Source organism: Macrosteles quadrilineatus, unplaced genomic scaffold, assembly GCF_028750875.1.
Source record: "Macrosteles quadrilineatus isolate MER2022 unplaced genomic scaffold, UCM_ALF_1.0 Scaffold_5__1_contigs__length_97177068, whole genome shotgun sequence".
Taxonomy (NCBI): Eukaryota; Metazoa; Arthropoda; class Insecta; order Hemiptera; family Cicadellidae; genus Macrosteles; species Macrosteles quadrilineatus.
Window position 1 is genome coordinate 76234005 of NW_026542598.1, and position 17440 is coordinate 76251444.

Sequence of the window (17440 nt, forward strand, 5' to 3'; positions counted from 1 at the left end):
TGAACAAATTAAGCCCCCAGTATAAAAAATCAAAATCGACGCTACAGATTTTGCCTATTTAGTTTGAAAGCTTTTATTCTTTCCAAATGTGTAATCTCCAAAGTAGTGTTGCCAGAGATTAAAAGAGGACTACTTCTTTATTCTGTGTTGCCGCAAACTAAACCCCTAAAGGTTCAAAAAACAGTGACTTTATTTTATTTTATTTTTATTTTACATACCAACGGACAACTCCATTTTTACATTCTTACAACAAAACAAGATGGAAAAATTTTTAATAACAATAATATAGCATTCGCTCTGGCCTTAGTGAAAATACATGCATTTTCAGTGTCAGTTTAAAATTACAAAGAATTGAAACTTAGATTTGTTCAAAAAGTTACAGTTCATAGCTTCAAATCGCTCACTACTTCTGGTTGATATTTCCTTCTGACTCCTCGTGGACAATCCCCAGTGGGATTTAAAAACGAATTGTCGACCGTGTATATGAATAAATCCTTTTTTATTTATTACAGTAAGTGAATTTTAGGGATTTGGACTCTTGCAACCGACTTAATAGATTTTTGATCAATGAGTAGCTGACCTCGAAGTCGTTTCCACTAGAATTTCAAGAAGGTCATTTTAAAAAAATGGGAGATATATTGGCACCGGTATCAGTGGCGGATCCAGAGGGGGGGGGTGCAATCGCCCCCCCCCCTCGGGCATACCTACATAATATATTTATTAATTTTACTGCAAGTAATACAGTAGTGTATACACATTGCGTAAAATAATTTGTCACACTATAACTTTGGACAAAGAAATGGTATAAAACTACCATTTTGGAGAATTAGTTCACACAAATTTTTCGTGGGGGGGGGGTACCTGAATCCCCCAGACCCCCCACCCCTTGTGACTGTTCTAGATCCGCCACTGACCGGTATACATCTTTTTAGCGAATTTCCCATTAGGGAATAATAGGTAATACCTAATTTCCCATATGGGAGTTTCAATGAAAAAGAACACTAGTCCAAATGTATTAACGTATATAGTTTTTCATGTTTGCAAAAGAAATTGGGTTTTTATTTTTTAATAAGTAGTTGAAAACTTTGAACAACGCTTTAAGTTTAAAGCCACTTTCACCCTACAGTTTTAAAAAATTTTTTTGTGAACTCTGGTAGTGTTGCTGGTTAGTCTATGTCAGTAGGTACCAATAACTTTAAACACATTTCTGTGTTTTAATGGAGGAATAAACAATTTAAAAAACACTGTCTTCTCTGTTCATTGTCTTATTGTTTTAGTAGAACAGATGGAATGATAACAGCTATATTAATATCACATTAGAACAGAAACAACAATTTTACTGAAAATTAAAATATATAAATCAATACAATTATTGCAATATTTTGTTGGTTGAAATAGTTTCATTATCTTTTTAAACACAAACGCAATCCGTCTCTCACAACACTCCATGTAAGACCACCAATAACTTGTACAGCTGGTATTCCTATTCGATTGGACAAACGGATACTTCTAATATCATCGTCAAAGAACAACATTTCATCAAATTTTACCCCACTTCTGCGCTGTAACCTGAAAAAAGTAATATTCATGTCATACCGTACTTATGTAAAGCTAAGCCCGCAATATTTTCTTGTTAAAAGAAAATCCTACATATATATTAGATCTAAGATTTTCTGCTCTAAATTAGCTAGTAGCTAGTTATTATTATTTTTTTTTTTTTTTGTCCTAGGACGCTAGGCACGAGCCTGGGATTGTTTTTCACATTACTTCAGGCTAGACCTAGGAGTTGCGGCATTATCACTTAGATAAAATCCATTGGTGACTTGGCGGGGATCAAACCCAGGACCTCAGGGACTGAAGGCCCGCGCTCTAACCACTACGCCAGCTCGCTCCCCAAGCGTAGCTAGTTATAGTAGTAGCTATTTATAGCAAACTTGCCAGAGAAATGTTTGAGCTCTCCTTTCGATTGTATTAAGTTCACATAGCCTAATAATAATTTGCTGATGGAATTTTTGAGCAATCAGAGTAAACTTAATCACTACAACAACAAAATTAGTTCAAGTTTATTTTGGCAACATAAAACCGCCACCTACTGTACAGTAGACTCCCTCTTATCCGGACTCCTCGGGACCGAGGCAAGTCCGGATAACGGGTTTTCCGGTTAAACTGACGTCCCCAAAACTTCTTATGTAACCCAAATATTTGACTTAAATTTAGGAGAGAATTGTATTTAGACACGTGATCACTGGTCTCAAATGTTTCCCACAAGAACAGTCGTTTCAGTACCGCCCACTTCCTGCCGATCTAGTCCGGTTAACCGACGTGCTGATAAAAATTGTCCGGAGAGATGTAATTTCCGCTGAGTGTAGTTTGGTTAAACCGATGTCCGGTTAAAAGGTGTCCGGACAAGAGGGAGTCTACAGGACTTAACTCCAAGGAAGACAAAATTACACTACCGGTAAGCACCGTACCATAAGCACTCTTTGGTCATATTTTTAAAACATGAAAGTCGTTACTAGTCAAGTGGTATGTTAAGAGTATGATACAGGTAGTATTTTGCCACCAACTTTTCTTTTATTGCCTAAAAATAAAATGTTATTGTCAGTAAAAATCATGAACACCCAATTTAAGATTCTTTGAGCTTGGGGGTGATAAAAAGTCTTTTTAATTAATACCAGAATCGTTGGATACTGTATCAATAGACAAAGGTAATACTTTGGTTGTTATATGATTTCATGATAATTTACATACCTCCGCAGATGCACGGATTTACTGCAGGGATATATTTCTTTGAAAGGAAAGTACTGACTAATATTGTAGAACTGGAGCATCTGATAGGCACTTGCAATATCTTCTATCCGGGAAGCAACGGTCAAAGTAGTTTGATTCGACAATGTTGTTAAAATATCTTCTACTTCAGGATATAAGGAACACACTTTTGAGTCCGAATCTATGATAATCCCATTTCTGTAAATCACAAATTCAGTGAATAATTTTCATCAGACAAAATATACATAATCTGCATTGCAATTTGACAATCAATTGATTTTTTTTAAAGTACCAACATTTTTGTAACAAAAAAGTACATTTCTAGTAAAAGTAGAAAAAAGTAAGTTTCTACACATTTTAATTGATAACTTTCTTCTCTCATGCAGAAAGGACCTCTGGTCTTCTAGAATTTGATCATAGGCAACAATCTAGTAATTTTCAATATAACGTTTTAGTTGGTAGTAATAAGTAAAAAATAAAGTATAACGGAAAAAAAACTTTGCTTTGCTGAGTTGTGTGGTTGGATATACTTACGAATGTTGACTTATAGGCTTTTTGAGTTTGTCTAGTTGAAAGGCCCACAGCGTCAAATCTACAAGAAATAAATTATTGGTAAAATCTGTTCAAGTTTAGTTAACACAGGTAGTATAATATACGTTACATCATGTAATTTGAGATCTTGTGTTTTTTTTAGTGTAAGGATAAATACCTCTGTCACAGCAAACCTGCAAAATAAGCAAATTTCCAATTGCTTGATTGGATTTACATTAAAATGTCTTTAAAAATATCACATTTATTTCCTAGCATTAGTTTAACGAGTACTTGGGCTTGCTGCAACAGGTAGGGTAAAGATGATTTTTTGTTTGTAACATGTTAATAGTTTAGTATGAAATAAATGCATTTTCAAAATTTGATCACAATATGTTTGTAAACAAGCAAACTACAACAGTTTACTTATTTTCCATAAGAATAAGACGAGAATTTTAAATTTACAAAATTTTGAATTTTCTCCGTAACCATTAGGCGCATATTAACGCTTCAATATACTAAATTATTTGTTTTTTTTTTAAGCTCTACAATATTGTTTGGTGAGAATTTGCTTTTTTTTAGGGTCAAAAGTGGGAGAAACCAATTTTTACCCCATAAACACCCGTACCCGTAGTCCGATCATGCTGGTTCGCAAACTCATTCAAATAAATGTAGGTTTATACCAAATTTCATCAAAATCAGATAATTTTTGCTCAAGTTATTGTGCTAACACACACATATATAAATAAATATATATATGAATTTGAACGGATTGTTTCTTTGGCCCCTAGGGACCTTAAAACGAAAAAGTAAATCGGTCCCGGGTCCAGGTCTTACCATGAGTACTACGGTAATAGCTTATTTTATTCCCTATTTGGGAAATTCGCTAAAGATATATAAATATATGAATGAATTAAATAATATGTTTACCGCATATTGTATACAGGAAAAAATGCATACTTTTGAATACAAAATATAAACTAAGACTAAGAAAAAAAAATAAGATTTCTATATTAATTAATTTGGTTAAATTTATGAAATCAGCAGACACAGGCAAGTGCTGCCTGTGCATCTGATGGGTTGCTATGTAAATAACTAATAGTAACCAAATCATAATGGAATTATTAAATACAAAATATTAATAAATGGAACAGACTGTTGCTTAAAATGTTATACAATAATGTTAAACATAAAGTTAAGATAAATCAAACGTTGTTGTATAAACCTACATAATCTGATAATCAACAACAACTACAAGTTGTTCTCTATTATTCTGTCCTTAAATCAAAACATCAACAAGTTGTCTGTCGTCTGCAGCACCTCTGTCCAGTCCAGTCCATGTGAGGTCAATATTGCTTTGCTATTGCATGTCAGTGGTTAGAGTTCTGCGTTGAGGTTATGTTTGGTTTATAAAGCATTCAGCATTGTAAACAAACCAACCAGTTTTTGAAGTGAGGGGGTTTACGAAATATACCGTTCAATCCAGTTTTTAATTTTAAAGGTTCCTATTTTCATGGGTAAGTAGAGTTAAAAAAAGCTAGTCTGAGGTAGGACATCCCTACTAGGCCTAAGACATAATTAAAAAAAAAATGGCACTGACTTAAATATTTTGGTAGGTAGCCTACACCTAAATTTGTTTTTCTAGTGGGGCCTTGGTACACCTTAAGCCGCGTTTACACCGGAGTTTCAAACAAAAAGTTGCAAACTTTTATTGCAAACAGCCGTTGCAAACAGTAGTTTCAAATAAATGTTTGCAATTTTTATTTCATAATTTGTTTCCATGTTTCATGAGATTGTTTGAAATAATTTCGACCTTGATTATGACTCGCCTCGTTCTGGTTCCTCGGATCAGTCCTTCCGAGCATGTCAAGTGTCGAGGATGTTATTTTAGCCGTGGCGGCGTGTGTCGTGTTGTCAAAGCAACGTAGGCCGAGACGATGCAGGGTGAAAATTGGTAATTGTATAGATCATCAAATTAAAATTATTATTAATTTTTAAAGATTACAAGGACTTAATTATAACCCTTTTAATTCACATGAGATGTTATTGTTATTTTTAAATTAGACGACCTTGTCATTACTGTAGGCGAGAGTTAAGAAGTCCTCTGAGCCAGAGAGAATGCAGCAATGTTTGTATGTTGCCCCGCGGTATTTGCAGGTGCTCTTTTGGTTTTAACGCAGTGGATGAGAGCCCTGACTGCCGCGTGGAACATGAGTTAACCCGCTCGACCCGCCTAGACCTCAAGTAGCAAGCGCCTGCATATTTACAATAGGCCAGGACTCAGAGGACTTCTTAACTCTCGCGGACAGTATAGGTTAGTGTTAGTTCATTGACAGTCAAACAGCATTTTTCCGATTAATTTAACACAGAGTCGAGACACAGGGTGGTGTGAGTGATCCCGTGAGTGAGAGTGAAGGTGGTAGCGTAGGGGATGGCGAAGAAATGTTTCTGTTTCGTCTTTCAACGGCTCACATTGACCGAAACTAGTGTTGCAAACAGAGAGTTTGCAACTCCCTTTGATCTTTACCGACTTCAAGTGGAAACAAAAATTTCTGTTGCAAACACTGAAAAACTGTTTGCAACAGCGAAATGTTTTGTCTAAAAATGTGCGTTCTTCAAGATGTTTGCAATTTCTGTTTGCAACTCGTGTTTCAAACTCGGGTGTAAACGCGGCTTTACTGTAGCATTCTTTGTTTCAACAGTGTTTTATTAAATTTGGAATTTATAAGGTAGTATAAGTTATTGTAGCTAATAGGTTTATTCAGATTAGGTAAAAATCAGTCAGTAACTTAAATTTACTAGTGCTAACATTAATTTTAATCATTAATAGCCACAGTTTAAAAACACCAGAGGCCTTACAACTTAAACTAAAAATTAACTTGAATGATAAAAATTGCAATAAATCAACAAACCGAAGGTGTAACAAAGATCATCAATTGCAGAGTTAAGCTATGCAAACAATAAAAAATAATACAAACTAACTTGCCCTAACTTGATTGAGGCCTAACTTATGTTTATTTCTGCTAATATATCAATTGATCTACTTCTATTCATTCCGCGTCTATAATTTAGATAATCAGACGTTGGCTAAAATAACTATAGGCTAGCCTAAACACGTTGAAATAAATCATTGAACACAACACAGTTGGCGAACTAGAGAAGAGTAGGCTAGAAAAGCCGTACCATTTTAACTCTTCACAAAACATCATATCTTACTAACAGCTTCAGGGAAAAAATGTAAATAAAAAAAAATTTAAGATGGCCATATGTTTACATTAGCAATAAGCTAGACTAACTTAGTCTACATGATGAAACATGTACATTATTTACTTAAACGATGATTTATTATGCAATTTCTTTCAGAAAATATAAATGACATGATCAGTTTAAAGCAATGGACAAGAAGACTTCCTACAAACAAGCGAAACACGTTTTTATGAAAATAATTCTTGTTTACATGTCATTGAATAGAGTCAGCGATGTATATAAAACCCCCCAGAGGTGACATACAACTTGAAGAGTTGACTGAATGTGTTACTACTAGGTTTCAGTATTTTTTATCAAGATATCAATCACAAGCCATAAAAGAAAATGAAAATAGTTCTCTTAAATTTGAATATCTTACTCTAGGAACAGCTCTGGATCGTGTTGGACATTTTACATTGAGGTAATACTACACAAGTTAGCTTTAAATTATTCAATAATAAAATCATATATTGCCAAATCAGATTTCTTAATAATGTGTATGCTTGATTCTTGCCTACCTAATGTGTATGGAAAGAATAAATGAATAGTTAATAAATGATCCTAGGTTAATGACACAGCTGATCTTAGTCAGTAACAAAGCTACTCAAATCATCCGTTCCATTCTACACCCATATTTTACTCATAGTTGGGTTAAAATGCGCATCTAGGCAGCGTTACCATCTCAATAATAGATAATACAACAGCTGTAATAAGAATGAATACTTAAATACTTGAATACTTATGAAAATATAAAAGCTGGTTTTCGTATGTGGTGTTTTCCTATGGCTACACCTGCTTTTTTTCGTATTAACTGAACACACAATAGTCAAGTATAGGCTAGTGATGCGATAATCAAGTGAAAAAAAAGAATCGATTCTTTCGATTCAATTATTTTAAGAATCGATGAAATATCGATGAAATGTTTGCGTGAATCGATTCTTATTTGTTAGCTTCCTGCACTTGATTCCATTTCTCTGCAGGTCGATGCATGCCTATGATATTTATCACTACTACTAGTCAGTCTATCTCAGTGGCTAGGTACACACACATGCACTGATTTGTTGGTTAGGTGCTTAAAAGATTTTGGAAAATATAATATTGTGAAAGTTACTATATTTATTTTTTAAATCACGAACTGTGTTAAGTGAACTTTCATATATTCAGTTATGAATAATAATTGAACTATTTCTTAACTTTGAACTATTTGAAATTATGTAAGTTTGTATTATAAATACATCAATGTGTATTTACAACTAAGAAGTAACTCATTGGAAATATAATTATATTTCTAATTTTAGCAAATTTCCCATATAGGGAATAAGCTATTTATATGTACTGACAACTATTATATTTTATGAAACTTTTGTCTATTTTTTATTATAGTTGTATCCACCCAATTTTATATTAAGCCCAGTAATTTTTATAATTGCTAAAATGTCGTAAGATGGAGAAATGCAGACTATTTCAAAGACTCGATTCATAAGCACAAGAATCGATTAATCGATCCTCGTTAAAGAATCTATTCATCGATTCTTTTGATATCGATTCTCCCATCACTAGTATCTAGGCATTTGTTTTCTTGCCGGCCGAATTTGATAAGGAAAATTCAATGACTAAATGTGTGACACATTATTTACGCTAACACGGAGGTGTTTGAGTATAAACTGCGCGTGGTCAGTGGAGTAGGTATGTCCTTTATCTTATCACCTGAGGTTGTGTCCTGTCTATCACACTATTCCCTCTCTTGTTTAAATGTTTATTTATTTTTGTGTAAAATATGACAATCTTCATATTAAGAAAGAAAAACGCCCTTCTACAGCCTGATGTTGGCTCTACCTAGGAACCGAAACTATAAATTGCGTTTGCAACGAGATTGGATTGCATAATACAGTAAGGTATTTAAACCTTTATAAATATTTTTTTACAATCCAGAGGCTAACATATACTATATGGAGATTTTAAATCAGCAAATGGCAAAATAATTGTTTTTTTTATCTAGATGTAATGTACCGGTAGTTGTATTGTGATACATCCTAGACCATCCTTTACTATTGTGAGTACTCAGTTGTGAAGAATAAGTCATCTTGCGTTTAAAAAAAGATCACTAATTGCTATCAACCTTTTCAAAATTGATCATATTTTGACACAAACATTTCCGTTTCAGATTGTTGGCAGCTCATTGCGATGACCTTAGTCAGTTCATTGGATCGTCAGAAGCTTCTTTTTTTGTTGAGAGGCTTGAATTGTCATCACCAAAACAAATTGTTCAATTTATTAACACAACACTAAGGCATTTGGAAGAATCTGGCAACTCAGACTTTGGATTATTATGGAGAAATGAGTTCTCTGAAATTTTAAGTTTAATGAGACACGCTTTTAAAAGTTCTCATATGAACGGCTTCAGTCATGAACAAACGTGCTGTCATTATGTGTGTAAAGGTTGGTATGAATAATTGGGTAGGAAACTATTATTTATTTTTTTATTAAAAATCCACATGAAGTTGTCTTCAACACAAGTCAGTGCAATTATTCTTAACTCACAAATCAGATTTAACTAAGGGAAATAATGTTTAAGAGAAATAATGTTTTTGTTCAGACTCTAAAAACTAATTTAACACTGGTGCTTTATTTATTAATTAATGCTATAACATATTTTGGTGTTAAAATAAATTTCATCAACTTAAATGTAACAGAGCTATGGAAGTTTATGTTTTACGTATGCAATTATTTTTTCAGTGCCCTTCCAGATGTGTTTGAAAATGGTAGCAAAAAGAGAACTTCAGTTGGAAAAAGGAAATGTTTTAGTTCCTTGTGGGAAATGGAAGCAATTTTTACACTGTTTTGCAGAAGACTTCTATCTCAATGAAGTGTTTAAGATGAAATCTAGTCCAATTATAAAAGAATTCATGTCAGATGATCGACTAATAGAAATTAAGAAAGAAGTAGTGAGAATATTCTACAGTAACTCACAACACTCTTTAAGTAAAGAGGCGATCAGACCAGATGACATTAAAGAATTGCACAAGTTGTTCCCACCTTGTATGGCAAATTTGTACAACAATCTCAAGAAAAATCACCGGTTAAGTCACTATGCTAGGTTCAACTTTTCCTTGTTTTTAAAAGACATCGGATTGTCTTTAAATGATTCTATTGCGTTTTGGAAGAGTGAATATTCACAGCCTAGCAAGTGCGCAGGCAAGTGCTCACACTCGTGGCAAAAGGACTCTGCGAAATATACTTACAGCATCCGACATCTGTACGGATTAGAGGGAAAACGAGCAAATTATCGTGCTCCATCCTGCTATAAAATACAGGTCAGTTGAGCCATTAAACATAAAATATTTCAGGATAATTCTATTCACTGTTGAAGATCAAATATGGTGTCGCAGAAAGACAAGAATATTTTAAAATTTTTTAAATTTTGTATCCTTTCCTATGCTGGTATATAATTAAGGGATAGGCTACTGATTTTGAGCTTGTGTTTGGGTAAATATTTTTCAATGCAAGCAAAAGCATGTATTTACAATAAAAGTTATGGGCCTTTAAAAACAACGATTGTTTGAAAGCTACACCAGAGTCCCACTAATCCGAATCACCTTTCAGAGAGAAAAGGGTTACATTTTTTTAAATTATAAACAAAAAGCTTCATGTTCTGGAATACTAATCGGGTGTCCAGCCAACTAAAAACCAGGAAATCATGATTTTGTGTGGAACCAGGAAATTTGGAACTGTTACCCATGGCCAGGCATCCATTCATTGACAGTTCTCCATTGGTTCTTTTTTAAGTCCTGTAAATAGAATGTGATCGCAGGAGATGATCATGAATGTTATGAATTCAATCATGGTGTAGCCATGATTGCTATAAATAATTTTGATATTGTTATGTCGCTGGAGCCATTAACATATATGACTGAGTATATGCCCATTTTCAGTCATAAAAACATGCGTTTCATTTTTTTTTACTTTACTGCATTCCGGCTGAAACTAACAGTTTGGTAATTAGAATAAGAGTCTGTTCCCAATTAGTTCGATTAGCAGGATTCTCTGCTACAAATCATGACTTTTTGGAACTTACTTGCTAAAAGGATATTTTGTTGATTGCTGTTTTTCAGAACAACAATCTCGGTCCTGTTGAAGAAGGAGGCTGTCCATTTTTGACCTTTGATGCGAAACAACTTGGAAAATGTATTGAACCTTATATTTTACAAAACAAGGAACAAGTGATTGAAATAATTTTGCAGCTAAAATCTGATGATCATACCAAGGCTTGTGATTACTACAGAAAAACTCTGTTGAAGGAAGCCAACGTGGAGGTTAGCAATGATGCAGCAACACACAGATCTCCTGTTGAATATTTTAATTTGTCAAAACATTTATTGTTTGACAGATCTATTAAAGAGTAGTACGTCTAAAATATGTTTGATTATAAACAAAAAGTACAGCCATAAATAAAACTGTGCAACCATGTAGTATAATTTTATAGACCAAGTATTTTACTACTCTACAGGTTTGTTTCTTTGTTTACTACTTCAATATGTAAATTCATTCTAACGTGGACATATATTAAATTTTGGATGTATATTTGTTGGGTACTCAATCAGGCCAAAATTGCTGAACAGAACCGGATTTTATTTTGCACAAAGTAAGATTATAATCTTGAAAAAACATAGGCTTGGCGGTGTTTTAACAATCCTACCAACAATAGTTGATTTTAGATCTGTACATAGCTTTAGTGATGTTTTAATGAACACAACTCAGTTTTACTTTTTTGCCTTTATTATTTAGTTATTAGGGTTTACAATAACAAGCTCTTGATTTTTATAAATAAATTATATTTATTGCAACAATAACAAGTTTAAAAAATAAATAAATATCCACAGTTATAATTATCACATAAAAGTATTACTATTGTCAAATTAATTTTAATAAAGCTCAGGCTCCATGGGATTTAACAAATAGTGCTAATCCCTCCTTCAGTGTTTTCATACTGACTTCAGTTTTTACAAAATAACAAGTGACTTTAAGCTTTGATATAGTTACAATGTTTCGGCTTTCATCGTCAAAAAACAACATGTCTTCATAAGCAACATTGGAGTCCCTTTTGATCCTGAAATCAAGACAAATTATATAAAATTAAAGAACTTGATAACAACACTTTTTTTTAAATAGAAGTGTAGTTCAGCTCCTCAGTAGCTGTTGGTTTGTTAAGTTATTCTGGAAAATGTACCTTTAGATTGTGTAGGCCTACACTATTGAGTGTCCTAGAACCTGCTACCTACACATGATATTTTTTAACTTTGCTTGATAACTGATCATTTAAATTTAAAACTTATTTTACCATATTAAAACTATAGATTGAGTAATGATTGTACTTTTTCGGGATTTTGGTTTGGTGCTCCAGTATTTAGGTTCGTCTTGAAGTGCTGCAATGTTCTGAAAATGCAACTGAAACCAAGTTTGTTAAGTTTTCTCTAGCTCAATATAAAATTGTTTACAATATACAGAGTAAGGAGGTAAAAGTTTTTAAAATTTTATATTTTAAGCTTATAAGTATTTCTGCAAATATTTCTTGAATCCTAAACCTATTTAACATACTATGTAGTAGACGTAATAATTTTATAGTCTAAAATTTCCTACAAACAGCTTTTAACACCAGTGGTTATGATCATGAGTTCAGAACTCCTGTAGTCTGTTGTCGTATACATTTAATAGTTTGAGCTTTATTCATCTGCAAATATATATTTACCTCCTTTAAATAGCCTATCTAACTTTCTGCAAATAGAATCGTCAATTTTTTTACCTTATCCCCTCTCCCCCCTTTAGCCTATATATCATTGAAGACTCTTTCAACAAATTGGGCAAAGCTGGAGAAGAATTTCCAGCAGACTGTAAATTTTTTTTGGACAGGTTCAGCTGGAACAATGATAAATCAAGCAAATAGAAAGACATGTTCAGTTCATCTTACTTATTGAAATGTGCCGTCTTCTCCCCCGGGTAGATTTCCTTGAAGTCAAAGTATTTGTCTAAATCAAAATATTTCAACATATCTCTTGCTGCTGGCGGTTCTTGAGTTCTTGAAGCCGCTGCAATCAAAATGCCGTTGTCCTTCAAAGTTTCAAGAACCTGCACCACTTCTGGGTAGATACGGAGTTTTGTTCCACTTGCGTCAGTCACGACTCCGTTCCTGAAAAGTTTTTAACAGTTTTTAAAATCATCCCTTATGTAGAGACATTTTTATTCAGAATACGCTGCTCACTACATTATTTGTTTGGTTACGTTACCTTACATAATGTGTAAGCTTGCATGAATGTGTAGGCTATGTCATCAAGCCTATATTTTCACCAAAGATAGATAAAACGATTGTATTAGTTTTTTGTCAACATTGTAACATAGCTGACAGCTGCAGCTGGTGGTAGTAAGTTATCACATCATCTCACAGCAAGGGCTTCGCCGAGAGGTGCAGAGGGGGGAGATAAAATAGGCATATTTGTATGAAAAAAATATGACTGGTCACTAGTTTTTGAGTCCCAACATCTTCAACAAAAATGCATCAAACCTTGTTTGTGAACGTTATTTTTCCAAAATTTCTGAGGGGAGGTCAAACCTCCATTGTTTTTGGACTTCCTCCAGTAAGTCACCTCCTACCATGCAATTTTGTAGAGGTGCCCTTGTCTAACAAAAGCCAAATACAATATTAGCATTTGCCATAAGTTGTACTGGCATAAGTTGCAATTTTAAAGGTTTTTGAACCTGTCTACACCTTATAAAATAAAATATATTAACCTAGCACTTGTGGAATGTAACATGTTATTTGTTTAAACAATAATATTTTTACCTTATCTGCTAAAGAAAAATAATAATAATCATGCTACTAATTGTAAAAGTAGGCCTAGGCCTAGTTAAATTGTTTTTAACCATTGACATTTTTAAATACTTGATAGAATAAGGACTTTTCATTATTGTTTGGTGAGGATTTAACTTATTTAGGTGCCATGCAACTAATATTTAAACTTACTTTGGTTTCCTTATTGGTAGACTGATATGAGTATCGACCCAGTATGGCCATAACGTGTAGTCTGTAAAACAAAACTATTTTAGCCAACTAACTTATCGAACTTGAAGAACCTGTTAAAATTCTTGACGCATTTAACAATAACAACAAAATTCTTAACAATTAACTTAACATTTTTTGTCCGCTTAAAATGTTGGTCTACTTTAATTTAAACAATGTAGTCAATAGACATTATAAAGACTCCTGATCAATCTAGGGCTACAGGAGTTAAATAATTTTGTTTTATCTCTTTTCCACAATATTTGGGTTTGCTTACGCTCTGATACTAACGTAGACTAAAATTTGTAGCTGGGCGGGAAAACTTACCGTAGATGTTAGAAGTTGGAAACATTACTGATGTTTGAGCTATTCTTTATATTTTAAAACAGCAAGTTAAGTCAATACCGGCAGGTAGGCCTACCGTTATATCCGTAGGTAGTATAGCCCTTTAGGCTATAGACACTAAAATATTTGTACTGATACTGATGCACAGACCTATTTAGCACTAACTTACAATAAAAATAAAGTCTTTAGCATAATTTTTTTTGTACGTAGCCTATGAACTTCAAGTGACCTTGCTAGAGTGGAGGCTAAATAACCTATGTAAGCCTACGTTTTTAGAGTAATTTCCTCGCTTAAGCTTACTGCTGAGTAAAAATTAATCTTTTGGGTTTTAACGCAGGCTGGATTTGATCACTTTCCTGCTCCCTGGGCTAGCTCCTTTAGCATTCCAAACCTTGTTATTGTTACTCCAATTCAACATTAAAATAACGATAGGTTTCCAGAAAAAGAAGGGTTTTTACTGTGAATCAAAATTATAACTTAGTTTGATACTTACCTAGGTCAAATACAACTAATTTCGGCAACGGGTTGAATTCTTTCAACAATTCAGTTTTAGCAAAAGAGGGTCTACTCTGTTTGGCCATTAAAAAAGACCGCCTATACAAGATGTAAATTATTACCGCTTAATTAGAATAAATCACAATCTAACTTATTCAAAGCTCGCCACTGTTAGTGTACCAATGTTAAAGTTTAACAAAAAAACAACATAACCTCAATTTTAATCCACATCCATCCAAGCGTACAGACGACACACAGCAATGTTGTCCCAGTCTAGGAGCAACACTCAACTGGTGATCGATCTTGTCGTTGATTATAGGATTTTCCACAGTCAATAGTCTTATCAACTGAGTTTTTTAAAAGACGACTTTGAGATACCGGTATATTAAAATGTGAAACACGATCTTGAACATCTGGTCTTATACTACATTCCAAAAATAAAAGCTAGTATAGTGCTAAAAAAAGTTGGGTGGTTTTGAACTATTTTATTTTCTTGTGTTGAAAATTAATGTGCCAGGATGTTGCACACTCCCCGAGTGCAGTATCTGAAAAATTGTATCTTAAAATTCTCTAAGGGTTCTCCACTTCTTTCTTGTCCTCCTTAAACACATGCTGCTGGCCCTTAATGTCGCACATATGGTTTTTTTACCCTTATCCAGTTCATGACCCTTGTGGCCAGATTTACTAAATGACTAGTCCACTTTTCTACCTTCTTTCTAATAAAGACATCTTTTTCTGTTTTGTCACATCCAACAAATCCTCTTAAAAAAAACTACTCCCGCAGTAACAACCTCTAATCCTGATATGTTGGCAAGGTCTAATGTTGATGGTTCAGATCCAACAATCAAACGGGTTTTGTGAGCTTGTGGGTGGTAACCATATTTAGGCCCAATTTCTTGTAATTTCTCCGGGTCGCCGGAATTTTATTCCCCTGGAATTTTACCCACTGGGCAAAGCTGACGTCACTATGACATATAGTAACCTGAGTGGCCAAACATTTGTTCGCGGCCGGAATTTTACCTTCGCGGATTTGGAAGTCTAATGAAAATAGCCAGAGCGTGATTAATTAGATAAGCGATAAAAACCGGAATTTTACCCCCTGGTCCATATAACTAGTGTTTAGACAACTGAAGATGTACGGGCCAGATTTTTACCCCCGGATTTTTACCCCCTCGCCGATTTTAGAAATTGAATGATTGATTTTCTTATTTCTGTTTTTAATTAATTGTAAACATTTCATTATTTAGTAGCCTATCTTTATTATTTACTAGCTGTAACCCGCGGGCTTTGCCCCGTTTAACTTCTTAATTTTCAAGATTATCTCGTTCGCATGGCTCAATCACGTCCTGGTTGAAGTCTGTTCGCTACGCTCACTCACCTTTAGGTTGGAGCTCGTTCGCTACGCTCACTCACCTTTAGGTTGAAGCTCGTTCGCTGCGCTCACTTGCCTTCAGGTTAGCTCGTTCGCTACGCTAACTCGCCTCCAGGTTGAAGTTCGTTCGCTACGCTCACTCACCTTTTGGTTGCAAATTAGCTGTTGTCATAAATGTAAAAGAAATAATAGTGCTGCGAACCAATTGGTACCGGGAGTTGGTAATTTTTGTAACTTTAATGCTATTGAACATCACAGAACAGAACCAACTTGTTAAATTGAAACAGCTGTTAAGATTCAATAATTCCATTTCTCATAAGGTTAACATGGGAAACTCCAGAGCCACTGGGGCGGAGCCCGAAAGGATTTTTGAAATAAGAATATGCCTATATGTTAATCGGGAATGTGAGCTATCATCATGCCAAATTTCAGCCCAATCCGACCACTATTTTTCGCGTTCACTTGTCACAAACATACATCCATACATCCATCCATCCAAACTTTCTCATTTATAATATTATAAGTAGGATTTATTTTGTAAAGAAATTTATATACGTCATATTAACCAACTGTTGGCTTCAAATATCGTATCCTAATACTAGAATCTCAAAATTAATATTAACAACCTGTTCGATTAGTTAATGTTACAAATAAATTAATATAGGCTTCTTAATAATTAAATGTTTACTATTAAATTAAAACAGAATGCAGATAATTAATCATTCTCACTAATTTATATATCTGGCCAGGGGGTAAAATTCCCGGGGTAAAAATCCGGGGGGTAAAATTCCGGGGGTAAAAATCCGGGGGGTAAAATTCCGGGGGTAAAAATCCGGGCCGTACACTCTAGGTTTTTATAATTTGATGTGTTCTGATTAAATTCACAACCGTGAAAATATATGTTTAATTCCCCGTTTAATCCATCGAGCTGATGTCGCGAAACTCAAAAGTTCGCTGACGGAATTTTACCCCCAGGTTTGTGACGTCACGTTTGCCCAGGGGGTAAAATTCCAGGGGGATAAAAATCCGCTACCCCATTTCTCCCACCACTTCATCACATTATAAAGTTTTCCTTGGCATGATGAGTCCTCCACATACCATACTTCGTTTGTCTCTGGGATGGTTTTTAATTTATAAATTAAAGGCAAAGTCTAATGTATTCTTATGACAAATGAAGATTATTATTATTAATATTTATATTATTACTAGCAGAGTACCCGTCCTTCATACGGGGTTGGTATATAAGTAAAAAATTCTTATTGCAGTTATACTCAAGCTTTGGATTTTCAATGGGGGAGGACACAGTTTGATAAAATTTGCTTCTTTAAATTCACGGTGTACCCTATAGTATTACACATCTACCATAGCCATAATGTTCCACCACTTCACCTAAACAATAGAGAAAAATAAATTATCAAAAATTCACAGATTATCACAAATTATTCATGAAATTAAAAACATAAACATAACTGTAAACAATCCTACTTTGTTTTTTGTTGCTGCTTAGTTCAAATTAGCTGTTTTTGGTTTTCATAAATGCAAAAAAATATTGTGCTGCACCCTGTTGGTAAATCTTGTAACTTTTTAATGCTTTTTTTACATATCATAGAACCAACTTGTTTAGTTGAAACAGC

General features: G+C 34.0%; 2 protein-coding genes across 5 annotated transcripts; one reads left to right on the forward strand and one right to left on the reverse strand.

Annotated features, from left to right (window-relative positions):
• Nucleotides 1–1199: 1199 nt before the first annotated feature.
• LOC128995832 (magnesium-dependent phosphatase 1-like) lies at nt 1200–14580 on the reverse strand. 2 transcript variants are annotated; one of them, XM_054420853.1, is made up of 4 exons: nt 14433–14580; nt 3304–3361; nt 2752–2967; nt 1200–1569 (listed from the first exon to the last, which is right to left on the reverse strand). In XM_054420853.1, exons 1-4 carry the CDS (start codon nt 14518–14520, stop codon nt 1404–1406), a joined length of 528 nt encoding a protein of 175 aa, XP_054276828.1. In that variant the 5' UTR covers nt 14521–14580; the 3' UTR covers nt 1200–1403. The 2 variants fall into 2 exon arrangements, with proteins under 2 accessions (XP_054276828.1, XP_054276827.1); XM_054420852.1 differs by lacking the exons at nt 1200–1569; nt 2752–2967; nt 3304–3361 and adding exons at nt 11236–11650; nt 12509–12727; nt 13559–13619.
• On the forward strand, nt 4656–11110 carry LOC128995831 (DNA primase large subunit-like). 3 transcript variants are annotated; one of them, XM_054420848.1, is made up of 5 exons: nt 4656–4814; nt 6661–6964; nt 8708–8982; nt 9280–9857; nt 10656–11110. In XM_054420848.1, the coding sequence occupies exons 2-5, from the start codon at nt 6777–6779 to the stop codon at nt 10944–10946; spliced, it is 1332 nt and encodes a 443-aa protein (XP_054276823.1). In that variant the 5' UTR covers nt 4656–4814; nt 6661–6776; the 3' UTR covers nt 10947–11110. The 3 variants fall into 3 exon arrangements, with proteins under 3 accessions (XP_054276823.1, XP_054276825.1, XP_054276826.1); XM_054420850.1 differs by having other exon boundaries at nt 4661–4748; XM_054420851.1 differs by lacking the exon at nt 4656–4814 and adding an exon at nt 6007–6026.
• Nucleotides 14581–17440: the final 2860 nt, after the last annotated feature.

Bases quoted from the DNA above. Each gene is read 5' to 3' on its own strand.
- LOC128995831 (XM_054420848.1), top strand. From the start codon at position 6,777: ATGTATATAAAACCCCCCAGAGGTGACATACAACTTGAAGAGTTGACT. The intron at 8,983-9,279 runs GTTGGTATGAAT...TTATTTTTTCAG, and splicing joins CTGTCATTATGTGTGTAAAG to TGCCCTTCCAGATGTGTTTG. The intron at 9,858-10,655 runs GTCAGTTGAGCC...GCTGTTTTTCAG, and splicing joins CATCCTGCTATAAAATACAG to AACAACAATCTCGGTCCTGT.
- LOC128995832 (XM_054420852.1), bottom strand. From the start codon at position 14,520: ATGGCCAAACAGAGTAGACCCTCTTTTGCTAAAACTGAATTGTTGAAA. The intron at 12,728-13,558 runs GTAAGTTTAAAT...AAAACTTTTCAG, and splicing joins CTACCAATAAGGAAACCAAA to GAACGGAGTCGTGACTGACG. The intron at 11,651-12,508 runs GTAAGATGAACT...TCTTGATTTCAG, and splicing joins AAGACGGCACATTTCAATAA to GATCAAAAGGGACTCCAATG.